The sequence below is a fragment of the Panonychus citri genome, unplaced genomic scaffold, assembly GCF_014898815.1.
Source record: "Panonychus citri isolate SS breed McGregor unplaced genomic scaffold, ASM1489881v1 Contig00001, whole genome shotgun sequence".
NCBI classification, from domain to species: Eukaryota; Metazoa; Arthropoda; class Arachnida; order Trombidiformes; family Tetranychidae; genus Panonychus; species Panonychus citri.
In genome coordinates, this window is record NW_026515406.1 from 2,032,721 (window position 1) to 2,053,208 (window position 20,488).

General features: G+C 27.9%; 1 protein-coding gene and 2 long non-coding RNA genes across 5 annotated transcripts; 2 read left to right on the top strand and 1 right to left on the bottom strand.

Annotated features, from left to right (window-relative positions):
* Positions 1–1,307: 1,307 nt before the first annotated feature.
* Positions 1,308–4,918, top strand: LOC128386289 (myb-like protein Q). Its single transcript, XM_053345338.1, has 3 exons — positions 1,308–2,959; positions 3,082–3,266; positions 3,755–4,918. Exons 1-3 carry the CDS (start codon positions 1,744–1,746, stop codon positions 4,028–4,030), a joined length of 1,677 nt encoding a protein of 558 aa, XP_053201313.1. The 5' UTR covers positions 1,308–1,743; the 3' UTR covers positions 4,031–4,918.
* Positions 4,919–8,016: 3,098 nt separating this feature from the next.
* Positions 8,017–11,527, bottom strand: LOC128386384 (uncharacterized). The gene is made up of 5 exons (XR_008324896.1): positions 11,283–11,527; positions 10,865–11,126; positions 10,635–10,734; positions 9,290–9,674; positions 8,017–9,025 (listed from the first exon to the last, which is right to left on the bottom strand). It is a non-coding gene; the product is annotated as an uncharacterized LOC128386384 (long non-coding RNA).
* Positions 11,528–11,629: 102 nt separating this feature from the next.
* LOC128386452 (uncharacterized) lies at positions 11,630–19,160 on the top strand. Of its 3 annotated transcripts, none has more exons than XR_008324904.1 (5): positions 11,630–11,759; positions 11,859–12,057; positions 12,216–12,338; positions 12,870–14,210; positions 14,398–19,160. It is a non-coding gene; the product is annotated as an uncharacterized LOC128386452 (long non-coding RNA). The 3 variants fall into 3 exon arrangements; XR_008324903.1 differs by having other exon boundaries at positions 11,632–11,759; positions 11,859–12,338; positions 12,870–13,636; positions 14,099–14,210; XR_008324900.1 differs by having other exon boundaries at positions 11,859–12,338.
* Positions 19,161–20,488: the final 1,328 nt, after the last annotated feature.

Sequence of the window (20,488 nt, forward strand, 5' to 3'; positions counted from 1 at the left end):
TAAAAGTTTAATTGTGATAGATAATCAATTTTGTTTCTTGACAATTTAATATTAAATTGTCTTCAAACAATCAAATTTAAATTCAATTTTTTCTCATGATAATCAGTTAATCATCATGATGATTTGTTCATAACCTTTTTTTTTTATTCAACCAGTAACAAGATTAATCAGTTAATTTGATTTTGATGGTTGGGATAATATTTATGTATATGAATATCAGATTATTATTAACAAGAAAAAAGTTGATTGTTGATTTGATTGTTGATTTGATTGTTACCTTTTAATAATAATAATATAATTGAATCTGTTTTAATCATAATGATCAAATGTTATTATCAAGCTGTGAAGTGTTAAGTTCAGATTCATGATTCAAGGATAAAATTATTCAGTTGATTATCATGAAAGCAACAACAATCTTTTCATTTCATTTGATTATCATCAAAATGATTAACTGATATTGTTGTTTATTAACATTAAATTAAATTGATTTGTCTTTCATAATTTTCCAAAAGGTGATAACTTTTTATTAACATTTGATTGTGATTAAAACTTGATTGCTGATGATTTAGGAAAAGGGATAAATCGTGTTATAAGACGATTAAATTGTAAACCTTAATCATAATCACAATCAAGAATTAATATCAACATTATTATTATTTCAATTCTTCTCAATGGAATTTTAATCATTAATTTTAACATTTTTCTCCTCACTGATTGTCATTCAATTTAATTCCGTTTAAATGTCACACCAATTGACAAGATTGACTATTGATCGATTGTGATCTTTAATCAATTGTGAATTTCGAGTTTAGAACTTTTTTCTTTCTTCTTCTTCTTTGCTCTAATACTAAATATCCAAGTTATTTAATATTTCCACTAATTTAGTTAATTGTTGTGTTTCTATTGGATTAATGATTAGACTTTAGAGTTCTGTACTTGAGATCCTTTGATTGCTTAGCAACGAAAACTGTACATACGAATTCAAGTTAATTCGAGAGTAGAACAAAAAGTTTACAAGATTCGATTGAAAAATGTTTTCTCTTTAGAACTTTTTCATCATCATCATCATCATCTTCCAATTTTATCCCCTTTTCTCTTTCTTTTTCTCTTTCTTTTTTTCTGTTAGCCTTTTAGCCTAACCCACTACAAGAGGAGGAACCAAATTCATCTGAATGAAAACCTTATAATAGGAGGAGTTATGATGATTATTGGGATGTCCTTAGGATGATAAAGAAGAGAGAGAAGAAAATTTATCATCTCTCTCTCTCTTTTCCATCATCATCATCATCATCTTCATCTTCATCAGTATGTGTTGTGTATGTGTACAGAGTGTTTATCATTTGTACATAACCTTAAGGAATACAAACTAACAAATCAACAATTGAACAGAAAAAAAGTTTCAATTTGATTATCAATCAACAATCAACTATTTAGTTAATTTATTTATCTAAAGTCAACAACAATTAACACCACCACAAACAATTAATTAAATCAACTTTGATTTTTTAATAAGTTTTCAATATCAAATTGCAATGAGAAACAACAACAACAACAACAACACCAATTAAATTGATTGTGTGATCATTATTATCAAAATAAGTTAAATGTGTTAAATTATTATCTGTTCATCTGTTTAATTGTTTAATTATCTGTCTTAATCCAGATTAAATTGTTTGCTGTTTTTGTAACCCTAATTTGCCATAAGTGTGATCATCATCATCACCTCAAACAATTAAGTTAATCATGATGGAGGATAGACCCGAGGATAGTTTAAGTTCAAACCGATCAAGTCCCTCATCAATAACTGAATCAACTAATCATCTTAATGATAACCATCAGCCACTTCACCATCACCTTAATCACCACAACAATCATGTTAATCACCTTAATCATCATCATCATAATAATAACATTAATTCAACAACCAATGGGAAAAACAATAATAAATTATCATTTAGCATAAGCAATTTATTAACTATTTCTAAATCAAAGGAAAATTTATCAACAACAATTAGCAAAAGTTTATCAACAAATCATATGGATCAATGTGATGATGATGAAGATGATAAAATGTCACCACCGCCACCGGTAACACCAACAACAACCTCACCACCACCATCACCGATAACAACCTCACCCTCACCAGGATCACCAGTGTCAATGAAATTAACAGCCAACAATTTAATAAACAACAACAACAATAACAACAACAATTTAGATGATTTACCAAGATTAACCAATGGTAATATTAAATCACGTAACAGTAATTCAAGTCCCATTTCAATTGGATCACCAACAACAATTAAAACTGAATTAAATTCAACTGGTGAAAGTGTTAATTTAATTAATCACCATCATCCCCACCAACATCACCTTCATCACCACCTCAATCATTTAAATCATCACAATTTACCTCAACAACAACAACAACAACAACAGTCGAGATCAAGATCAAGATCATCAACACCTCCACCAATATCATCATCAACAACAACACCAACAACAGGCTCAACCTCATCTTCATCAACAACTAATTTTTCAATAGCTAATTCAACCTCATCAACCTCCACCTCAACCTCATCCTCATCAGCAACAACTGCCCTCTCCCTAAGATCATCATCATCATCATTTGGAGGTGATGGTCATCCAATCCACCCTAACATGATAAAGCAACAACACCAACAACACCAACAACACCAACAACAATCAGGACCAACAACACCAACACCAACACCACCCGGAAGTTTAGGAGATGCTAAATCAAACCAACAGCATTTTGATAAACTACATTTAGCTCATTTGTATCAACATTACATAACCGATTTTGATTCAATGTTACGCTTAGGTGTTCATCCTCATCATCCCCACCATCATCCACACCATCCACTTTATCATCATCCTCTAGCCAATGGTCCAAGTCAAGTACCACCACATTTAACCGGACGACCTTTTCAACCAGGTAAGTCAACCAAACTGACCATTTATCCATTGATCGTTTCTCAAGGAAAAATCTCAAAACTGACCAATCATATTAACATTCATCTTCTTCTCCCTGACCCCACCAACACCCTCACCTCTCAGGTCATCCTTTCCTACCAATAGCAAATCCATTTTTCACTCCATACTTCCGGAAACCGAAGCGGGTTCGAACTGCTTTTAGTCCGTCACAATTAATGGAACTGGAAAGAGCCTTCGATAAAAATAATTACGTTATTGGTAATGAGAGGAAAGAACTTGCCAAAAAATTAAATCTCGGTGAAACTCAGGTAATTAACCTAAATTACAATTAACTAAATTAATCCAGTTTAATCCTTAAACACCCACTTATCATCTTAATCGAAACAATTTAAAACTCATCAGCAAAACGTTAATTAAAAAAAGTAAACAAATTAATACATTTATCGTATGAACCTAAATACAAATGATTAACATGTTAATTAATTGTTGTAGCAAAAAGTTAAATTACTTTTTTTCACCTTATAAAACAATTAAACGTATTAATCAAAGTATAACAAAGGTATTAAATCAAGTTAATTGTTAATCAAGTTGGTGAGATAATTAACTAATATCTCTATTTGTATATTGATTGGATAGTTAATTGGACAATTAAAAAGTGATGAAAATTTTGAAGGTTAAAAAGGGAAAGAAAAACAATTGTTTAAGTTAATTAGTTGGAGAAGAAAATTAAAAGTTAAAATTAATTAATTTAATTGTGGTAATTTTTTTTCTTCTTCGTCTCTTTCAATTTAATTAGGTAAAAGTTTGGTTCCAAAATCGTAGGACAAAACAGAAGAGACAAAAACAGGAAGAAGATGATGGAACTTATCAAGTTTCCGGTTCCGGTAAACGAGGAGAGCCCGATGAGAGTGAGTGTATGTCCGAAGGTGATGAAGACGATGACACTGAGATCGAAATGTCCAATGGATATGGATCATCATCACCACCCACCAAACTATCATCATCCAATCATCACCATGATCATCATCAACTTCCTCTATCATCTCATCATCATCATCATCATCACCGTTGATGGAAAATAAAATCGAAAGGAATCAATAAGAACAATCGATTTTAGAACAAAATAAAAATTCGAGATCTCATCATCCTAATTATCTTCCATTGCCATCATCATCCTCATCATCGAAGGCAAGATGAACTTAAAACAATTAATAATTTAATTAATTCTGATTACAAAGTAATCTAATTGTGTTTTAATTACTTTCAATTACTGTGAAAAGAAAACAATTTTGTAGTTTCAACAAATTGTGATGAAGATGATTAAAACCTCGACTACAATTAACTGGCTTAAAATCAATGGTTAATCATCAACATCATCAAAATCTTCATCATCATCATCATCAACTTAATCATCAACTTAACAATTAACTTTAATGCCATTAAATTAATACAATAATTTATATATAAATCATATATACATATTATAAATATACTTAAATAGTTGTGAGTGTGATGTTTAATTATCAACAATTAATAACAATTAAAAAGAAAAATTAATTGAAAGAAAAACAAAGTTTTCTAAATCAACAATGGCGATCATTTAAAATCTAATCAATCAATTAAATCGGTAAACAAAAGTTTTCTCAAGTTGGAATATAATTTATTCAATTGTCGATATTGAGTTAGAACTTTTTTCTTTTTCTTTTCTCTCCAATTTTCTCTGACTCTCTCTCTCTCTTGAATAATTTTACTCACTGGCTCACTGCATAGCCTAAGGCAAGATTATCATCATCATCATCACAATCATCTTCAAACTTATCTTCATCATCTTCTAGTAAGAAGATGATTAAGAAAGAGGAACTTGATTTATTAACAATAGGATCTTTTTCATGTTGATTTTTCAGAGAGATCAGAGTTTCCAATTAGTTTGGGAAGGTCTTCATCCTCATCATCATCCTTATCATCCTCATAATCTTCATCCTCATCATCATCATCATCTCTATTTCAAGATGATATAAATTGCTTGAAGAAATAATTTCCTGTAAAAACAACAGCAAACTCTCATTCAAGGCTCCATTGAACACTAATCATTAACTAAATCAATGTCTCTCACTTAATTTAGTTTCCGTTGATTTAGTTGAGCAAATTGTTTTCAATTATTGTTCAAATTGCTCCTTCATTTAATTATTTCAATTCATCATCATCATAAACTTAATCAACTTTAATCTAATTTAGTTAATCAGTCATTCTTGTTTTAATAATTTTCTTGTCACTTCAATTGATTTTTAATTGTTCTCATAATCATTTTAACCTTTAAGTTAATTGTTTCAACCCTTTTAACGTTAATTTAGTAATTTTTTTCTCATTCAAAATTTAATCTAATTGCTACAATTTTGTTTTTCCTAACCAATTAAATGATCATTTGGTTAAACAGACAAAACATTTAACTTGATTGTTTTGTTAATCAAAACTTTCATCATCAAATGATATTAATTGAAACCATTTCAAAATGATTTGTGGTTAATATCAGAATTAAAGTTAATTGTTAAATGAGTTGAGAAAAACTAAATTAAACAATCAAAAATAAAAAGCAAACCTGTTAATCAACATGAAACATAATTAACGAGAAACAATTAAATCCGTTGGAATGGTAAAGAAAACAAGAATCATGATTCCAATTGTTGTAACTCAACAATTAAAAAAAAGGTAAAAAAAACTCGTTAACTCAATTAATTAACATGATTAACTATCCACTCATAATAATAATAATAATAATAATCAGTTAGATCAACAATTTAATCAACACCTTTAATAGCTAATCAACTAACTAAATCAAGAAATTTAAGTTTAAATCGCTAATCAGTAAATCTTTTAAATGTAAACATGATTAACCTAAATTGTTTCGGGGAAAATTAAACAACAACAACAACAATTAAACATGGATTAAGAAAAAAACTAAAATGATTAGTCTCACGTAGTGAACATAATCAACTTGATCATCACTGTTAATTGTAGTAATCAATCAGTTGATTAGTTTAAATGATTAAAACAAATTGAAATACAAACAACAATAAAAAAAAAAGTTAATGAAAATCAATAAAACAAAATTTTATTGATTGCAATTGAAAATTACGTGAAGATATTTAACTAACTACACAATAATTATGATTATAATCAAGTTAATCATCATAATAATTAAGATGATGATGGTGATTATCCTTGAAGTAGAAAACAAATTAAGTAAATTAAACGAAACACTTATGAATATCAAATTAGTGGAGTTAATTTGGTTAACTAATAGGAGTGGAAAAAAGTGAATCAGTAAATTGTTTGATTATCTATTTAAATATATGAAATTAAAACTACAGAATTGAAAAAAAAGTTAATTGTTGACCAATGATTAACGATTAGTTAACAGTTAATAGAAAACAATTAAAGTAAAAAAAAAACAATCAACTAACAAGTGATCAGAGGAAAACTGGTTAAACAATCAAATTAAATTGGGTTCAAAATCGTGATTTAATCAAAAAAGTTTTTGCTTTTGTATTAGTTGATTAACATTAATTGTTTGCTGTGAAAAAAAAACATAAACAAACAATTTAATTTAACTCTTTGAAAATAACAACAACAATTGATGAGACAATTTAAGTTAGTTAAATGGTAATTGGTTAATAAATCGTGAATTGTGATGATTAACAGCAAAAACTAATTATCATCATGATAATCATAATGATCAGTGTTTTGTTAATCATAATCAACCGGATAATATATAACAATTATAAATTACAAAGGGATAAATAAACTTGAAACAATCAGAAACAATTAATTTTGGCCTTTTTGTTTGTTTGCAATCATAATTAATGATAATGCTAATTACAATCAAGTGATTATATTGTGATAATCATTATTATTAAATTGTTCATTCAATATAATTAACAGAAGCAAATGAAAAATTATATTGTAATGCTAATTGTTTGCAGATCTAAAAATTGAAACAAACAATTTAGCAACCACACCTAATTGCAATTAAAACATTATCATCTAATCATTAGACTTTTTTTTGTTGTTTAATTGTTAGAAGCATGAGTTGTTTAATTGTTGCAATTAATTATCAGTTAGTTAAGTTCTAATATCTAATCAAAAAGTTGTTTTGTTAATTTTTTGTTTTCTTTTCCTTATAATATTTGTTTTCTATAACTGAATTAAATTGTTTACTGTTGTGTTGTTAATTTTGTGGTTAATTAAGTGAATTAATTGTGGAACAATTAAACAAACAATATTTTACATTAGTTAATCAGTAATATGAAACAAATCAAAAAAAATTAAATTGATTGATTTTCAGTTGGTTTTTGGTTTAAAGGAAACCGTTTACTTTGCAATTTAATGTTAATTAACTGAAAAGCACCAAAGTTAATTGTTTGTTTTGTTGAGTTAATTGTTGAAAAAAATATCAAAATGATTGCTTATCAATACATTTATACATAATATATAATAGGATGCTGATTAAGCAATTAAAATTCAAAGATAAATTATATCACAAATAATAAATATCTTGACATAATCTGATTTAAGTTAAATGATCCTGAAAGTAATCAAATTAAAAAAAAACAAATTCAATTAACTTACTTTTTTTCAATGTTATCCTAAATCAGCCTACAATTAACATTAACAATGGTTATGATCATCATTATTCAGATAATCATCTTAATTGTGTTTATACAACAATTAAAATGATGCAAATAATTGATAACATTGAAAATCAGTGGAGGAAATAAGATGAATGGCAAAGGGAATCAAGTTAATCAACAATTGATCACAATCAATTGATTGTTATCAAAAAGGAAAAAGGTAAAAGATGGAGAGAAGTAGAAAAGTGAACAACAATTAATTGTCCAGCAATTAAAACATCAAATTGGAAATATTAACATCGAAACAAGTTCAAGGTTATCAAGTGATGATATTAATTTTCGTTCAATTAATTGTGATCACTTTTAATACAATTTATTGATCATTTCATCACAATTTGAACTATAATTATCCTTGATATAGGTTGATTGCTTTGATACTATTAACAATTTATTTTCCCATAGGCTTGCGCAGAAATCAAGTAAATGATTCTGGTGTAATCAATTGATTATGTTGATTATTATGATTATAATATTAATGGTAATCAAGGATAATGATAATAAATATGATAAATATGATAATAAGTATAACTTTTTGTATCATGATTATGAGTATAAGTGGAAAGCGTGAAAAGTTAAGTTAATGAATAAATGATTAGATTGATGAGATTGGATTAATTTTGATTGGGAATGAAGATGATTTAAAATTGGTCACAATCAAGGTGATGGTGAAGGTGGAAGTGGGGAAATTGAAGGAGGAGTGGAAAGTATTGAAAATGTGATTTAGTTAATCAAAGTAATCAGAAAATAATAATGTCAATTGTTTGATTGTTGTAGCAACAAAAAAAATAAATATCACATTATTTTCTGGTCACAAGAATCAAATAGGAGGAGGAGGAGGAGGAAGAAGATGATGATGATAAAGATGAAGAGGAAGAGGGAAATGAAGACGGAGATGGAGATTGAGAAAGAGGAGGAGGAAGGGGAAAAGATGCAAGTAAATTTGATACAATTTGTTATTACTATTATTGTTTGGTTACAAGTTAATAGTTATATTATTATTACCATTATCTAGTTGATTCATTTCTGTGTGTTTATATGTATCTCAGTTATATTGTTACTATTCAATTCTTGATTTCTCTTCATCATTTTAATGATTATTATTATTACTATTCATTTGAACCATTTTCCATCATCTTTTCTCTCTCTCTCTCTCTCTCTTTCATTCAATAATAGTCTATGGTGTATATCCCTAAGTGCACAAAATGTAAGCTCATTTGAGGCTTTACATTTAAATGTGTAATAGTTAATTGTAACCGTGTCAATAATAGTAAATGGTGATAATAATAATACTAGATAAAGATGTTGATAAGATATTGTAAGGTCACAATGGTTCATGATTCCGTTGTGACAATCCTCGTCACCATCGTTGTCGGTCGTTGCTGTTGTTGATCGTGTATTGGATAAAAGTAAATATAACACAGTCCAGTCAATTGGATTTAAATTATTCCTCGTGTTGGATTAAGAAGAAAGGGAAAAAGAAGAGGAGATGAAAAAATGATTAGATAGATTGTAATATAGATCAATATAAAGATGTAACATTATTGTCTGTTCCTATTGTTGTACATAGTAAGCTTGACGACGATAGAATCATAATAAGATAATAATGTTACTTTATATCGAACCGGATGAGAAGTGATCTGTACCTAGCGAGTGTTTTATTTTCCTCTTTCTAAATGAAAACCTCTTTTTTTTGCCGCTGCTCTTTTTCCGATCTTATAACTGTTCAAACGTAGTCAGCACGTTGTCGGTTTTAAACATCCTTATAATGCAAATGAACCACTTGAATGTTTGATTGTTGTTGTTTGTTACGCTGATTATCCAATAATAATAATCAACGATAACAATGAGATAATGTGATAATCTTTACCAGATTTTGATTGAGGCTTAGAGGGGCAGAGGAGATCAATTTAGTTTCGCCTTCATCCTTTGGCCTTTGACTTGTCATCGTTATCATCGTTGGTGTTACCATAAGGTTTGTATTGGAACCAGTGAGCGAATGAGGGAGAGAGAATGATAATTGTTCCAAGCCTGTTATGAATTTTGAAAGAATAGAAAATAATAATAACATTATCATAATAATCAATTGTGTTGACCCATTTAAACCGATTAAAGTGTAACACTGTCAATGTAAATATTGATAAATAGAGAGAGAGAGAGAGAGAGAGAGAGAGAGAGAGAGAGAGAGAGAGAGAGAGAGAGAGAGAGAGAGAGAGTAAACCTATGGTTTATATGGAGGGTATTGTATTGGAAGGTTATTTTTTCAAGAGGCTTTTGATTCCTCCGCTTGAAGATAATTTTTTATTATTATCAACAGAAGCATTATTATTGTTAGTTGGAAGTGTTATTGTTATTTGGATTAGCTATTTGCTTTTACTCTCTATATAATAATAATACTAACTATCATCTTCAATAACAACACAAGAAAAAAAAATGATTGTTAATTTAATTTAGATGTGTATCAATTGATTAGCGTGTTTGATACGCGTTAAATTGTATTGTGATTATGATGATTATAATAAAATGGTTAGATGGTTAAATAAATATATCATAATAGAATCATCATCACCATCATTATTGTTGTTGGTTTTATCATCGATAATAATTTGATTAGTTAGCGAAGGAGGATCAAGAGAGAGAGAGAGAGAGAGAGAGAGAGAGAGAGATTTTCTAAAATGGTTTAGGATGATAATCATCAAGAATAATAATACTATGTCAAAGGGTTAGTGAGGATGGAGGGATTGTTCTTGGTCGTGGTGGTTGGTGCTCAGAATCAGAGGTTGGCGGATTTTGGTTTGGAGATGTTACTTTTTTTACTTGTGGCTGTTTTTTGGGATTGTAAGGGTTAGTGACAGTGTAAGAAATTGTTTAAGCAAATAATGGTAATGATAATGATGTTAGTTAGTTAATTAATTACCATTAATCATTTCTCTCTCTCTTTCAGGATTTGTGAAGAAGAGTTAAAGGTTGGGTCAAAATGGAAATGCTAACCTTGGTTGAAGAATACATAATATCATGTTATTTGTAGATTTTGGATTGCGTGTTAAACACAAACAAACGCAAAGGTGAAGGTGAAGGCGTTAAAAAGAAGCTGTATCATAGTTAAAATATACACATAGAGAGCGAAGAGGGATAGGAATGGATAAAAAGGTAAAAAAGGTAAAAAAGGTAATTAATAATCAGGTAGAAGAAAAATAGAAGATACTTAATATTACTTATACCTTTATACTTAAACGATTACGGTTTAGTGACTTGGCACCTCAATCTTGATAATTTTTCCCCTTTTCTTCTCGGCTTGTTGTCTCTCTTTCTCCATGTAGAATCAGTAAATTAAATAAATGTGTACCTAACAAATCGCCTTCATGTCACAATTAAGAAAACAAGGTAAATGATTAACTCTCTCCCTCTCTCTTCCTCCATCAGCCATTAAGAGTAAAAACCAAAGAGAATGTCAAAAGAAGGTACCATTGGATTTCCTATATACTATCAATAATTGAAGAAGAGAGAATGGAAATTAAAAGAAAAAAAGCAAAATGGTGAAAGATAAATTCTTTTTCCATGAATACAATATATGTAACATGCCATGAAAAGGTTGAAATAAAGATTTATATTGTTTTATATCGATAAATATTTACTTACAATTAACTAAATCATGTTGAGATTCAATTTGATGGTAATAATTTACACACTCACTCATAGAGAGAGAGAAACTCTAAAAAGGTTAACCCCATAGGTTAGAGATTCGAGCCAAACAAATCAAACAAAGAGGATGAAAAAATGACCAACACAATTTGAAAGAAATTAAATTAATTAATTAACATCGAAAACAAAAAATCAATTACAATAAGAAATTATTAATTTTGAAACAATTCAATTAGAAAAACAATCGACCTCATCCAATGGCGAGTTAATTTTATGCTTTTTAGAAAAGAACAGAACAAAAAAGCATAAAAAAGAATAAAAAATCAGCTGGTAGAATAGAAAAAAGCATAACCGTTGATTAGAAAAGGAATCAAATTAAATTTTCTTTGTGCTTTGATTGTTCGCATTTTCTTTTAATTTTAATCACCAATTAATCTTAATTTCTCTCTAATTGTTGGACCAATTTGTGAGTATGTGAGTATCTTGTCAATTGAAATTCTTTTGAGCGAATAAAAAAGAAAATGTCTTCTTTTCTATTCTAATTAGTGATTTTTTTGTTCTTCTCTCTTTTAGTGACACTTTCAAAATCTCTCACTGGTTGTAAAGGAATTAAAAAGCTTAGGCCTAACCTTTTTCCGGTTAAATTTGTTCATTAGTGGAACACATCAAATTATTAAATTGACGAAGTGTTGTCAGTCCAATTAACAATTTGATTTATACCCGTTTTAATTAATCAAAGAAAAGGAGAAAAGGTTGAGACTTGGAACCAAAGGTAATTAAATGATATATTTAAAGAGAGAGGAGGAAGTGATAAAGGAGAACCAAGTGAAACCAAAGATACGACAAGTCAAACATTAATTAATTAACTACACAATCAAATTTAAAGTGAAATTTTATTCCAACATATATATTTATCTGTATATATATTAGATGTTTACTCTCTCAGGTAAGATTGTGATTAAGGAAAGGCCATTAACTAACTCTAAATGAGTTACATTCAAAAAGTTAACCACACCCAAGTGTCACTTGGATTCACAGTAAATAAATATCAAGGTAAAGTAGTTTTAATTTTTTCTTAATCATTTTTTTTCCAATTATAATTAATATCATATAAATATAATTTATTTATTACTCTATGTAACCATAGATATAAAGATAATAAATATTTATAATGTGTACTAATAATGGTTAGATAATCATCAGTGATACCATGATAATAATCAGTTGTCAGTTTGAGACAAAATCGCAAAGTGGAAAAGGTTAATTTATAGTATTTAATTTTCTTCTTTTTTTTATATAAGTTAAATTGAATCATCGTGTGTCATGTTAAAAGTAACATGTTCTTCTCATGTTGAAGAATTTTCTGTTTTCTTTTTCATGATGTTATGATTCTCTCTCTCTCTCTCTCTCTCTCTCTCTCAGAAAATCAGTGATTCTTTAAAGCAAAACCACCAAAGAGAAAAAGAAAAAGGAAAAGAAAATACTTGAACCAATATGTTACTACTACTCTACATGAATATTTTCTCAATATTAATATATATTTGTTTCTGTTTCTTTTTTCCAATGAATTTTATTTTTCTACAGAATTGGAAAGAATTTGTTCTTGGTGTAACAAACGTAAAACAAGTGCCCTTGGATCGTTGGAACTTTAAAGAAGGAGAAGGAAGAGAAGATGAAACAAATAAAGAAGCTTGAATGTGACAGGAAACAATTTTACTTGGGAGGAGCTCATTTCAAAGATTTTGTCATAATTAGAGTTACTCATTAGTCTTTTGCAGACAAAATGAAAAGGAGAAACAATTAAATGAAGATAGAGATGATAGTAGGAATCAACATCATCATCATCATCAAAGCACAAGGCAGATGGCTTATGCACAATTAACGGACATTGAGATGATGATGATTATTGAAAAACGAGAAAGAGAAGATAAATTAATAGAAAGAGAAAATGATTAACAGGAGAGAGAGGTGAAGTTTACACACCAAACATTCAAATGAGTATCTCTCATCAACTTTCATCCTCATCCCTAGGAAAAAGGAGCTAGAAAATATCGTGATTTGTTTTCTATTCATATTAATTTTTATCTTCATCTTATCTTCTCACTCCCTCTTACCTTTTTCTCCTTCACCATATGTTTAATTATCTTAAAACAATCATCATCATTAATATCATGTAACCTCCTTCCTCCACTTATATATACCTGTAATAATCTCACTCACTCTCTCTCTCTCTCTCCATCTATCTTTCTCCCCTAATCTCACTCACTCACTGATGATGCTTTTAAATTTTAAATGATTTTCTGGTCTTACCTTTAAACAAGATTGAAGTTGGTGCCAATATCGGCACCAAGGTAAGCACGAAAAACCCATTGCCACTTGTATCACAAATCATATACATTAATTTGCTTTTAATGTGATGATAATCAACCAACATCAACCCCTAATAACACTTTATCATTTTCCTGTATAATAACGTTGATAAGTATAATCAACGTTATTATTAATAATCAGAAAACAAACAACAACAAACCTGATTTTTTGTTGTAACTAAAAAAAAATAACTAACTATTAATGATTATCATCATCATCAGATAATAATCATGCTAATAAATAGTAATGAGCAACAATAGAGTGAAAATTACACTGATGAATATAAATATACCTTTAATCAGTTTAGAATTACATTATATCATAGTAACAATTAATTTGGTATAATTATTTTATTTATAAGATTAATTGAAATCATTCATCTTATTGATTATCTCTCACAACGATTCAACTTACTAATTGTAAACTTTTTTTTTCTTTTTCAGATTTTGGCTCGAAAATATCTTTGAATATCCTCGAACTTGCAATGTCCAAATCTCTCTAGTATTTAACCTCTTTGGGTCTTTTGGTTTCTCAGATTTAAGCCTAACGAACATGGTGAGTAGATGAACAGCTCATGTTATATTTATATTAAGATGAGTTGATTAGAGAAAAATTAACAATGATAATGGTTAATGATAAATCGAGACCTGAATTTAAATTGTTAATTGTTTACGTTGATTATGTTTGTTTGTTTCTTTTTGTAAACTTTTTCTTCCACTTTTCTTATCATTACTATCTTTAGGTTCAATAAATGGTTAACTTGATTGCTGGAAACAAAACTCATTAATCCTCACCTCCTAAATGATGATGACAGTAAATTGTCTAGAATAATTAATTCATCTAATATCTGTCTTACCTTTCCTTGTTTTAATATTTAACATTTTTATCTTATTACACAGTAATTAACTGATTGAAATAATGATTAACTAATTGTTAAGTAGCAAGTAGAAAAGGAAAGACAAAATAACAACAAAGAATCATCATATTATTATTATATATAAAAAGGTTTGTAAGGTTAACAAAAAACTTGTCAAGTTACAAGAAAATAAATGATGATGATTATGATTAAAGTTAATTATGACAGTCAAACATTATTAGTATCCAAAAGCAATCAAGATAATCAGTTTTCAAACAGTTCATTTATCACCCAGCAAAAGACAATCAAACATGTGAACCCATTCATATAACTCATATTTTAATCATTTACATTTACTATTAACTTGGTAAACAATCAACGATAAACAATTTACTGATCAATATCAGTTAATTTTGTCAACTGTAACCTCCACTTACCTCTAACAATCAAAGTGCAAGTGAATTGAAAATTTATTATATAAAAAGCATTTCAATTGTCACTAAATGATCTCAGTGATACTAATTGTCATGAAAACTTTTCCTTGACAATTAACACTGTCATTGAAAATTGATTCTAATTCTTAACAGGGACTATTATTAATTACTTGTAATAATGAGACTAAATCATTTTAAATTAACAGCATGGTTAACAATCATAATGATCATTATTTATCTTGATTAACTTTTTTTTTTCTTGACTTAAGTTAATCTTTGATTATCATTATTAATGGACAATCGTTATGGTTGCTTAATCATTGTTAAATAATATTCATCATTAACTGATTGTCATGATTAACATGATGATGATGATGATGATGATGATGATGAGTGGGAGGTTTGAACTCCTCCTAACTAACTAAATATATTGTTAACTAATTGTAGTTTTTTTTACAATCAGGTAACAAGAAAAAAAGTTTTAATTGTTGTTTCATTTTCATCTTTCCTCTTTTTTTTTCTCGTTGATTGTGATCAACTTAAATTGTTAATGATCATGGTTACATGGTGATGATTATGATTATGATGAGATTGTGGTAGATAAATTGAAAATAATAAACTAAATTGTTTCCAATTTAAGGTGAAAGTTTTGTCACAATTTGAATTGTTCACAATTAACGAGTTAAATTATCAAGTTTCATTAAACGCTAATCATAATCACTGGACAAAATTGAACAAAGCAAATTGTTTGTCATTAGTTAATTGTGAAGGTGACACTTTATCGTAATAATTGTTAGTAAAAATTATTACGATTGATTGTTGTTTGTTGATTGTTTCAAATTTATTGATTATATCAGGATTTACAATCAACTGATCTTAATTATATAATGATAATTAATCAACTTGATTGTGATAATTATTGTAACAATTGTACAAAGTTATAATACAGATGACCAACACCCAGTAAGACTTAATTGACAGGTTAATTGTTGTTATCAATGTAACAAATACACTTACAATTAAAATCTAATCACATAAAATTAAGGTGTAAATTGATATTAGTTAATATGATTGATAATTGTTACAATTAACTATAATCAATTGACACAAGCCCATTTTTCATGTAATATTTGTTTAATTGTGAATTTTGTAAATTTCATTTATCATCATGAAACAATTTGAATTTACAATTAAATTAGCAATTAAATAGATGATAATTATCATGATGATAATACAAACAAATCAAATTAAATAAAATGTATATAATTGAGAGGAAAATGATTACAATTACAATCAAACAATTTGATTATTTGTTTGAGAGGAAGAAAAGTTTCTCGGTGTAATTATTACAATTTATGGATAATTGATATTCATATGTATTGTTAAATTGTTAAGGTTCAATTACTATTTAATCATAATCAGAGGATGAAGTTAATTGTTAATCATGATAAGGAAAGAGACAAAATCTGATTAATTGTTATATTATTGTCTTGTGTGTGTGTGTGTCTGTATATGAATGAGTTCAAGTGTAAAGGTTGGTTAAGGGTAATGGTGTTAAACTTGTGGCTCAAGGATTAATAACTAAACAGGTAAGATGAGGATGAAAATGAGGATGAGGATGATAACTAAGATGATAAAGAGGAAAAAATGAAACAAAATTTAGTGTTTACTCAAGTAACTCTTTCTCTCCATCTTCATCAACATTGTCATCTTCATCTTTCTTTCCTTTCTCTCTTTTGACAGGTAAGGATGATGAGAGGAAAGGAAGAGAGAGAGAGAGAGAGAGAGAGAGATGATAACTCACCTTCTCTCTCAGGTAAGGAAGCGAGCAAGGGTTAAGATGATGAGGAAGATGAAGGAAAATTTTTCTTGCCCAAAATCATTATCATTTTCATGGTAGAGTGATTTGAAAATTTCCCTAATTACAGGTTAATTTGCATAAGTTATCATTTAAATAATAATAACAACAGGTAATTACAATTAAAAGACACAACGTAAGAGACAAAAAATTTAGATGAATGAAAAAAAGTATCAGAAGAAAAGTTTTTTTTTTCTCACCATTATCATCCTTTAAATGATGATTATGATTAAGTGGAGGAGGAAGATGATTATAATGATCATGTTGATGATGAGTGATAATTGAAAGTGTCACCTAAGGTTTATCATCATTTTTTATTACCTTTTACCTGAAAAAATCAATTTCCCATATGTATTACCTGTTCATTCAAGTCTAGTGATAATTAACAATTAAATCATAATCATAATCATCCCTAATGACGATAATAACACTCAATAGTACCAATTAACTGGTTTAACCATCAAAAAAAAGGTTAATTGTTCCTTGATCATTATAATTATCTTAATCATTTGTTGTTACCTGAGATTTATAATGAATTTTAATGAATGAATTTTTTTCCTCCATTTTTTTGTTACTATTATTAATGATTACTAACCTTAATTGTTGCTGTTAAATTTGATTGTTAACTTGAACTTCATTTCCCAACAAAAAAACAATTCTGATAATCAATTCAACTAATTGTCCGATTTGATTGTTGAGATTTGTCAATGTTAATCCTCTGAATGGTGAAAATTGTTACTACCAAATTGTAAACAATTTAATATATTAACATTAATAAACCATCAACACAATTTAGATTCATTAAATAATCTCATTAATTGTGAACAACATAATTACTGTAAATCTGGTTTTCTAATTTTTCCTAATTTTTCACATTAATCATCATTTTTTTATCTTTAATCTTAATCTTTCTGTTAATCTTAATCTTCTCACCTGAGAAATTTTCTCTCAAACCAATTATCATATAATCATGATCATCTTAACAATTAATTTTCTGACTAAATTAAATCAGAGAAAACGATAATCATGAATCCAAATGAACAATAATCACCTAAAGATATTAAATTGTTTCAACGATGAAATGAAACCACAAATCAAATGAATCTATTGATTGTTTTGTTGAAATCGTGTAAATAACAACAAAACAATTAACAATCATCTGAATCAATTGAATTAAGTTAATCATGTTTACGAAATGATGAAAATAAAGAAAATAAAGAAACATGAAAATTTGTTGATTGTTACAATTTGTATACAATAAAAGTTGTAACAATCAACTGATATCATTGATATTATAATAATTGACTATGATTATGATTAAAATTAACCTCTTATTATAATCAACACTCAATATGTTGCAAGTAACAATCAACTAAACACAATTGGAACACCTTGATTTCCTCTTACCTGTGGAAAAGGTAAAAAAAAAGTTATGAATGAAAAAAAAAAGGTAAACATTTGAATGGAGTAAAGTTGAGATTTGTATTGTATTAAAATGAGAGAAAGGAAGTTGATCATTTATTTAATTCTTTACACAATTAACTAGTCTATTCACAATTAACGTTTTGACACTTTTCCTTTATCATTATCATCTTCATCTTCAATATAATCATCATCTTCTTCCCATTGATTGTAATCATTGACTGGAAATCAATTGAAAAGGTTACCATATATTACATAGTATAAACATAGAGGGAGGAGGTTGGAAGGTGGGTTTTTATAAATACACAGGGAGGGATGAAGTTGTTTGGATATTTATATGTGTATGTATGTCTCTAGGTGTAACAATAGATGATGATGATGATGAAGATGATGAGGGATGATAAATGATGATAAAAATAAAGCCAACAAGTTAAGTGGATTGTGGTTCAATCTTTTATGTGTATTTGTCTATGGTAACTTTTTACTCTTTGGACAATAGGTGATCGTTAATAATAAGTAAGTTAAAATTGACAATTTAAATTGATTGTCATTCATTTATTGATTGTGTGTGTGTGTGTGTATGTTTATTGTGATCAACTGATTGTTGACTTTGTATATTTATATTTATCCTCTCTATTCAGATATTTAACCTTTACTTTATTGTGTTCATTTGATTGTGATTATAAATTGTTGTATTTCCTTTACGTTGAATTGTTTTCAATTAACCACAATCACAAACTGTGACAATTTGATTAACTGTGTGTGTGTGTATTTATATTTGTGTATTTGAGGTTAACAATCAATTCTGATTTTCTGTAGTTTAACAAATGATTAACAAACTATTTTGTATTATCATTAAATCATCACTTTTTTAAAAGTTTCACCGTTTTGATTAAGTTATCATTTGATTGTTGTTTTCTCCAGTAAATTTAATTGTCTACCAATTGGTGATTTTAGAAATTAAATTAAATTGAATTTTAATTGTATTAAGATCAATGTATCATTTGTATCATAATAATAAACAATCAGTTTTTGATTGTTGTTGTAATCTGATGCTACTTAAAGTTATAATAAATTGTTCATTTTAAGGAGTTTCCGTTTTATTTTGTTATTATTTGTAATAAGTTACGTTTTGTTTGATTGTTACAGCTGATGATGATAATGATGTTGGTTAATAAGATGATAAAAGTGATGGTGATGATACAAATGATGATGATGAACACACCTCAATTGATATATCGTATTTCACACGATAGAGAGAGAGAGAGAAAAGAAAAAGATGATTTTTTTCCATCTTCATCTTCATTTGTTGTTCATTTTATTTCATTATTTTCATCATCAATAGACATCCGGGTGTAATACCAACCCTTAGAGAGAGAGAGAGAGAAAGAGAGAGTGAGTGAGTAAGTGAGAGAGATGAAAGAGTGATGCTGTTGAGGAAGATGAGGATGAAAGGGGGAAGAGTTGAAACTGATGACAAGCAATCATCAAGTTAACAAGGTAAACTCATTAAACTCAACTAATGAGAATGTTGACTTGGAGAGAGAAAAGTAGAAAAGAATAATAATTCTTACATATCTTCTTGTTATCTTCCTTCATCATCATCTAATAGTGATGATGAGGATGATAAAATGGATGATAACGAGGCTTTTTCACCAAGAAAATGGGCCTTAATATTACCGTGAATATGCACACCTTTTACTTGGATTTGTTTTTTTCTTCTTCATCATGTTGATGGGATTGGCTTCTGACCATGAACATGATGAAGATAAGATGATGATGATGATGATGATTAAAAAGGTAAGATGATGATGGAGATGAGTTGATTAGCTTTGGTTCATTATGATTTGTCTTGATTAGTTTAATTGTTGTTGTTGTTGTTAACTTTTCCTGTTGTTATGAGAAAATATTGTAACCATTAAAATCAATATAAACTTTTGCTATTTTTTGGTAAAATTTACTCGTTGGTAATTTATTAAGTTGATTGTTGGTTTAATTATTTTCGATATCGATTCGGTTTTACTGATTTAATTTAATTTCTCTTCTTGTTTTAGGTCAAACAATTAACATCGTAATTATGATTAATAACTTAATAGTGATTGTTAAATTGTTGATTTACTATTTCAGGTTAGATATAAATTAACAATTTAATGACAATTTAAACTTTGATTGTTGAAGAGTAACAGAAAAAAAGATCAACTAATTAAGTCAATTGTTTTCGTTTGGAGTAAATTTTTTGCTATTACCTGGTAATTAGATTGAA

What these genes read in the sequence shown, in the direction of transcription:
- LOC128386289 (XM_053345338.1), top strand. Translation starts at nt 1,744, where the DNA reads ATGATGGAGGATAGACCCGAGGATAGTTTAAGTTCAAACCGATCAAGT. An exon ending in CGGACGACCTTTTCAACCAG is followed by an intron (nt 2,960 to 3,081) that starts GTAAGTCAACCA and finishes CTCACCTCTCAG; the next exon opens with GTCATCCTTTCCTACCAATA. An exon ending in TAAATCTCGGTGAAACTCAG is followed by an intron (nt 3,267 to 3,754) that starts GTAATTAACCTA and finishes CAATTTAATTAG; the next exon opens with GTAAAAGTTTGGTTCCAAAA.